Here is a 7,706-nt window from a genome sequence, read left to right on the forward strand (position 1 = left end):
TTCAAGCCTTTTACTGCGGATCGCTGAACAGGTTCCAATAGTCTTCAGCTGAGAACAAGAAATACCATCATGGTAAGATTGAGCATGATGTATTTGAATAGCGTTGAATAGTCAAATGAGCACCGTAGGCCAATGCATGTGAACGTTAACATTGACTATTGTCTAGTAACTTATGAAGCGCATGCAGCCTCCCCACTCGAAACAAGCTAAGGTAGAACATTGTTTATGAAATAGGCTTTAACTCGTATGCCATAATAAAATAATAGGCCTACAGCCTCCGCGATTAAGTTTATCCATCGGTAGAATAAGCTCGATGACAGCAGAGTCCAAAACTATTCAAATTACGATTGACTAAAGATTGAGATATTTATTTAACATATCATCCTGATGACATATCAAAGATATTCTTATTGACGTTCCCACGAATGGACTGGACGCAGATATCCCACATTTAAAAATAGTTACAATAAATGCATAATAGCCTCCACTAAGGCCTGATACAATCCCATCCCATTTATACAGTCTGAATTAAATTACGGTTGGTAATAATACTCTTTATCTGATGTCCGGTTTGTTGGAGTTCAGCACCAAGTTAAAAAAAAAAGTATCTTACTCCACTAACAACAAACTGTGCGCAAACTTTTATCGCCGAAAAATGGGCAGAGAGTATTAGAAGCCACCCTGTGACGTCATTTCCCTTGGAAAAGTTGCGTTTGAGCGGGCGCGCGCTTTGTGGGCGTGCCCGGCCGAAGGCAAAACGGCGCCCGCGCGCCGCCACGCATACCTCTAGTGACTCTAGTGTCTTCAGGAGAGTCCTGCAGAAGGGAACTCTTACTGGGATGGGACGACAGCGGATTGCAGCTGACCTTCAACTGTCTGGCGGGAATCTAACTGACTGGCATTCTCAAAACATGTAAACTGTCGCTTTTTAGGGATATGCGTGAAAAAAACGTGTCTTTTGTAGCGTAATTGAGGGTGAGTTGCAAATTAACCTTTTTTTTTTTTTTACTAGGATACCACTTTGCTAAGGCATTAAAACTTTTTTTTTTTAATGCTTCTATTTTATCATATAACAATATCTGTTCTATGGTCTGTAGGTTTTTCTGCTTAGTTTTTTGGTTTAAACCAAAAACATGTTCACATCCTACGTAAAGAGTCTCACTGATGTGGTTTTTCCTACGGTAAGATGAACGAGTTTAAGCTGATTGTAATGCTGGGAACTGCACGGCTATACTGAAAACATTTTGATGGGAAAAAAAACACAATATAACATAGGTGCACCTATAACGTATAGGCATACAAGCTTCTGTTATCCGTAACATATTGCACAATAAGTGACCTTTTAAACATTTTAGAAAAAATCCTGCTGCTTTCTGTGTCTTCTGTACACTTATATCACTTGAGTCAAAGTATGCTTACATTTGACTGAAGCTTGATTGGACTAAAGCATGACTAACTCCCATCCTAAGCACATTATAAAAGTATTAATCCCCCCGTCTGTATTCATCAGTCTGAAAGCCCAGAAGAGGAGCCGAGCCCGGGGGTCTTGGGGCGAATCGGCAGCTGGTTCTCTCCGTGGAAGTCACAAATCCCCAGGGATCTTGAAATCGAGAATGCCACCAAAGCGAGCGAGCAGGGCCCTGTGCCAGACGCTGACGCAGCGAAGGGAGGAGCAGCGCGGGCTGAGCCTGTGAGAGAGCCCGCCGGAGGAGGCTGGCAGAGGAAGGAGGGGACAGGCGCTCGGAGCTCAGACCCAGAGCGGTCGCGCCTCTCCAGGGATCTCTCCTCCTCCACGAAGGAGGACGCCGCCCGGTCTGCCCGCAGAGACGGCCCCTTCTGGTCCACCGACTGGGAGCCAGCAGAACCAGGGCCCAAGGAGGAGGAGTTTGTGGATGCTAGGGAGTTTCTAGAGGGGAGGAGAGGACAGGGCTGGGAGCGGGAAGGAGGTGGCCACCGTGGGACGCCACTGACAGGAGATCCCACTTTGGAGCACAAAGCCAGTCCTCTGACGCCTCGGTCTCGCACACGTGTGCTCGGAGCGGTGGGGAAGCTTGACGCAGTCCACAACCCGGCTCAGAGGAACGCACTCAACCACTCAGGCAAGAAGCTCCACGTGTACCTGGAGGAAGAGACAAGTGTGATTAACAGTGGGAACAACTCCGGGCAGGAGGTGGTTCGCGTCAGACTAGAGAAGAGCTTCGATGTTCTCGCCAAGACCAAGTCACTGGACGCTCTCTATTCACCACGGAGCAGCGGCCCGGAGCGGCGTGAGATCAGGAACAGGTTCTGTCTGAGTGCCCCGGTGGATCTAGAGCTCACTGCCCCCTCAGACACCCACAGGGAGAGCCCTGAGACAGAGTCTGAGGAGACAGATTCAGACAGGATGGGGCGCAAAAACACCAGCCGGAGAAAGTCCAGGAAGCTGTCTCATGGAGACGTGGAGGGAAACTCCCAAGAGAACACACCTTCCAAGGCGTGTCAGGCACTGTCAGGCTCCCCCTCAGCCTCAGGTGGAACGTTGTTGACCATAGCTCCAGGGGTGGAGACTCACCTGGGGAGAGCAGCAGGAAACTCCGCCTCCAGTCAGGGCTTATCTGAGGGAGGGAAAAACAAGACTTCGCCCACAGCTATTCATAGAGAAATTCCTCTGGGTAAGCAGCCAAAGGGACATTTAGGCACCGATACTACCAGTTGTACTGGCACCATCGTGGCTGCAGTTGATGGAGAGGAAGACATGGATGAAAAATTTAAGTTGGAGAGGAAAACTGAAACAGCAGAGTCCAAACGCAAGAGTATTAAGGTCTCCAGAAGTGAGGTGAAGATATTTTCGAAGAATGTTCTTGTAAACGCTGATTCACAATCTGGGCCCAGAAGTGGAAATGTTTCAGAGAACTTTCATTCAGGATTATCAAAACCTCAAGATGCAGTCAAGGATAATTCTGAAACAGAGGTCCTTGCAAGGTAAGTTCGCTATGGTTTGAAGTTTGAAGAAGGGAGTTGCCCAGTTAAAAGTTTGTTTATGAATGCAACAAGCAATGATAAAAAATCACAACCACTGAGCTAAGAGATTCCATTTTAAGTAACTGAGAAAAACTAGCATTTGGGCTTAAATAACAATAATAATAATAATAATAATAATAATAATAATAATAATAAAATATAACCGCAAGCGGTGATTAACAGGGTCCGAGCAAAATTAAAAGTCAAGAACACACTAATGGAAGATATATAAATACAACATATAATTGTCATATTTAAGGAAAGATGTCCTACTTTTAAACCTGAACTGCAGCCTGATTCACATGGTCAAAATGTCTATTGATAAGCACACAACATCCAGAAAACTTAAAGCACACATTTCTCAAGTGAGTTAAGGGCTTTCTTAAAAGAGTACAGATCTGAAAATTTGCACTGTTAATGGTATCCACCTAATGGTAGCCGTATGGTAGTTATTCTATAACAAAATGGTTATATAGGCAAAATGGGCTGAGACTGTGGACGTCTGGCTTTTCTATGAAATTCTGGGAAAAGTAAACATTTTTAGAGCAGAAGACCAGTGTGATGCATCTGATTTTAGAGATTAATATGATGAAATAATTTTGAGTCCAGGTCAATCTAGTAAGGAGAAATAAGGCTAGTTCCTATTTTTTTTAAATAGCGCCACCTTTGGGTGCAGTACCACAATTTGGATTTCAAGAGTTTTCGACTTATGGCCTTTTTCTTATTCGTATTGCATGCTTATTAAATGTATACTCTGTTTAAGTTCATCTCCCTCGAAAAGTAGTTCCCTTTAGAACTACGGTGAATAACGTTAGCTCAGCTGTAGGTAACTCGTTTCTATAGCAACCACACTAGGCTGGATCTGATCACTAGTTTAATAACGTAGTTGCTACATTCGTATCAAGTCAGTTTTAATGACGATCGATCAAACATGCACTCCTTGGTTTTTTACTATGGACCTCATGTTGGAAATGTATGTGATAGAAAACGATACAAGCGGTGTATTGATCTACTGTCCTCAGTCAGTAGCAAGTAGAACCGACAAGTCAGCGGGCAATATGCCGGATTAATGCACCCCTCCCAGCCAATCAGAACCGAGCATTCTTAAATGAAGTAGAATAAACAGATATAACTAAAGTTGTTCCCTATTCACCAGTAATGTGCTATGGCTTAAAAATAACTAAATACTTGGTGGTGGTTAGTGAGGTTCCCCCTTCCCTGTAAACAGCGTCTTTGAGTGTCTAGAAAAGCGCTATATAAATTCAATGCATTATTATTATTATTATTACTTGACCATAACATTAGATGTTTAAAGGATACCAGCTTGTGGCTGATATTAATCTATCTTTATTTTTCCCCAGAAAAGGGAACCTGGGGATACTGGAGGAGGAACCTAAGGCCGTGATTGCAGGTCGGATTGCAGATAAGATCAGCGTCTTCGAGGGACAGAGATTGGGGGCTGTGAAGAAGACCTTCCATACTACAAGGAGTGCGGATGTCTCTCCGATCAGGGCCGCCTCTAGATCACTAAAGGAGGAAGGCGTAGACGGAGGCAACAGGTCCAAGTCAGAGGAGCGCCTTGATGACGGCAGGTCCAGTTCAGCTCCACCTGAGAAGGCAAGGACTGTTAAGGAACGGGCGAGAAACATAGAGGCATGCAAATCCGAAAACAAAACACCAATGTCTCCAAAGGTTGCAATTCGAGGAATGTCTCTAAAAACCTCCTCTGTGTCTTTGAGAGCTGTGTCAAAGCCATCCCAACTGGACATTCAGGACAAACAGGCTGTCAACGAGAAAACACCAACTGCACTCATATCCGAGATAAGATCCAAACACGATGTGCCAGATGGCACCGTTGAGGCCGTGAAGCTTTCAGGTCCTGAGCAACTGCAGGCAGACTCTGGAACTATACACCCCAAAGAACTCACAGAGAGGAAGGATCTACTTACGACTAAGAACAACATTGAATCAGATAGACCAGTGCCTGCTGACTCTGATGAACATGCTAATGAGATTAACCCCGAGGCTAAAACATCTAGCAAGACGGGTACCCGCTCTAAGAAGAGGAGGAGTAGAGACCTTACCAGTCCTCCGAATGGTACGAAATCTGACGGTTCAAACGATAAGCCCTTGCTGACTTCCAGCCAACAGGATAAGGAGTCTGCCAGCATTGGGCCGTGTTCACCCGTGCTGACTCTAACAGATCCAGGCATGGTTCAATCCAATAAATCTCTCGGTAAAACTGCTGTGGAAAAACACCACGCCACTGGTTCCACCCAGCAGGTTTCAGGCAAGACAGTACAGTCTCCAGATAAAGAGCCGGGCTCTAAGGATGAGGGCAGAGACCAATTACTAAAGGGGCAGGGGGGATTGTTGAAATCTGTCACTAAATATAAAGGGCCCGATACTGACACTTCCCAACGCAGAACAAAGCAGCCTTCTGATGTAGGTCGTTTACCTGGGAAAATAGACCCAGTATCTGATCAGAAGGGGGAAGAGGTTTCAAAGGGCAATAGTAAAGCAGTCCCCTCCCCCACATCCTCGATAGTAGAACAACCGCTCATAGAGAAACCACCAGCAGTGGAGCAAGGTGCACCAGTTGCTCCTGTTAAATCAGAGAAGCCTCCAAATCAGGCTGAAAGCAAAGCTAAAGGGAGTGTTAAACAACAAGTGGCAAAAACAGAGGCCATCGATCAAAGTGAAGATGGATGTAAACAGAAAAATGTACAATCGAAAAAGAATGACACCAAAAATGTTCCTCATGTTAAGGACCAGGCCAAAGAAAACGTTCAAGAACAACAACTACCGAAGCAGCAGCAAATTAGTGTGGATAAGGTTACCACAAAGGGAACGGCTTCAAACAGTCGAGAGACCACCACAGACACAGAGAAAAGTAAGGCTGAGACTGGGAAAAAAGGAGGAGACAAGCCCTCCAAAAACACTTTAAACTCGGAGCCCAACCAGTCAGAGGCAATGAAGAAAGCATCTCCCCCAAAGCAGTCTGTTGATATACCTGCTCTTGTGAGGGAGTTACCCACCGCCAAAGGTGGAGGAGTGAATGAGAGGGCGGCCCCTGCAGACACCCACACTGTGCGTGTGAGTGACAGTGATAAGGGGCCTGTCAAACCAGCCAAGTTGCAGAGGACTACAAATGAGTCAAAAAAGGATTCTGCAAAAGTCAGCAACAAAGAAACAAAGGCAGCAGTGACCGCAGTGGAACTACAGTCTGAATGTTTGCCTGTAGGAAAAACAGAGACATTGGCTGATGACTCACACACACAAGAAGCTGGTGGTTTAGTTGCACAAGAGGCATTTGGTTCTGATCTACCGGTTAAAACAGGCACGGCGGTGAAACACGTGCCTGAAAAAAAAAAAACTCTGCCTAATGTTAAATCTGATGGCAGAGAAAAGCCAGAAAAGCCCAAATCAGTTGAAAATATAATTTCTCCTCACACTACCCTCCCTAAGCCTATCAGCCAAGATGTGGCGGAAAAACCAACTGGGAATAAAAGCATGACTAACAGTTCTTCAACAACAGGGGTCGAAAGCTCTCCGAAGATAATGACTGACCCGTCTCACGCGGCACAGCTTAATGATTCACAAAAGCTACACCATACAGTGAATACTGTCGGATCAGCTGCTGCCACACAGGAAGTGGAGCAGAGTCCATGTGATAATAAAGTTACTGTACCTAGCATCACAAACACTAAGGAGACGGAGACAGTCGATAAACGAAACCTTGAACAACAGGTGATATCTTCGCCCGTTGTTATGGAAGATATCACTCTAATATCGCAGCCTGTCAACAATAACCCCGCGTCAGCCTCGTGTGCGCCTGAGACTGCTAAACAATCTGCTGGGAAAGAAAACATTGAAAGTGGCCCAGGCTCTCCCCAGCGCTCCCCTCAGACCAGGCTGACTCTGCCAAGGGGGCTGGGAGCAGGCGACTCATCGCCCCAGCGGGACGCCCCCTCCAGCTGGCTGGATGTGGACTTCCCCAAGCAGAGGCTGAGGCTCCCGGATCAGCCTCCGAGGCTGGGTTACTCCTCCAGCGAGAGCAACCTCCTGGACACGGCGGGGGAGTTGGGCGACGACGACTTTGTGGAGAAGATCAAGAACCTCTGCGCCCCCTTCTCCATGCCGCCGCGCAAACACAGCCACCTGCGGCCGCCGCAGCCCCCGTTCGCCATGCCCGCCATCAGGGAGGACCGCTTCGAGAAGACCTTCGACCCCGATCAGTTCCAGTTTGGGCTGAGGAAGAAAACGGCCAAATCGGGCCCCAGTCTGCTGGCCAAGCTCCAGAGCAACGAGACCAAAGCCAGCCTGAAGCCCGCCAGGGCTAGCATAGCGGACCGGTGCATCCTGCTCAATAGCATGGACTCGCGCTCCCGGCTCAGGGAGAGGCGCTTGGCCCACGAGGAGAAGGAGGAAGGGGAGGAGGAGAGGACAACGACATCAAACGAAAAGGAAGAGAAGAAAGAGGAGACCAAGGTGAGGTCTCGCTTGGAGGGAAGCAGCATCCTCAGCAGCCTGAGTGCTTCCAGTGCCAGAGGGAAGAGAACCGGTCTGGAGGCCCTCCCCCTCTCTGGGGTTGCAACATCTAGCGAAGGCCCCCAGAATGGCCTGTCCCCTGGAGCTTCTGCACCACTCCTGCCTAGCCCTACCTCCCCAGCTCCATTGGCTGAGGTCTTGGGCAGCCACCACCC

At 47.3% G+C, this 7,706-nt stretch overlaps 1 protein-coding gene across 1 annotated transcript in view; it reads left to right on the forward strand.

Annotated features, from left to right (window-relative positions):
• Positions 1-778: 778 nt before the first annotated feature.
• LOC132450362 (beta/gamma crystallin domain-containing protein 1-like) overlaps positions 779-7,706 on the forward strand; it is a gene marked incomplete at its 3' end in the record, with an annotated part of 9,723 nt that continues 2,795 nt past the window's right edge. The window contains exons 1-4 of the mRNA XM_060042451.1: positions 779-975; positions 1,098-1,181; positions 1,511-2,961; positions 4,362-7,706. The exon at positions 4,362-7,706 is cut by the window's right edge and continues 160 nt beyond it. Coding sequence (XP_059898434.1) covers positions 1,134-1,181; positions 1,511-2,961; positions 4,362-7,706 — 4,844 coding nt within the window. The remainder of the gene's footprint in view (positions 976-1,097; positions 1,182-1,510; positions 2,962-4,361) is intronic.

The sequence above is a fragment of the Gadus macrocephalus genome, chromosome 21, assembly GCF_031168955.1.
Source record: "Gadus macrocephalus chromosome 21, ASM3116895v1".
Lineage (NCBI taxonomy): Eukaryota > Metazoa > Chordata > Actinopteri > Gadiformes > Gadidae > Gadus > Gadus macrocephalus.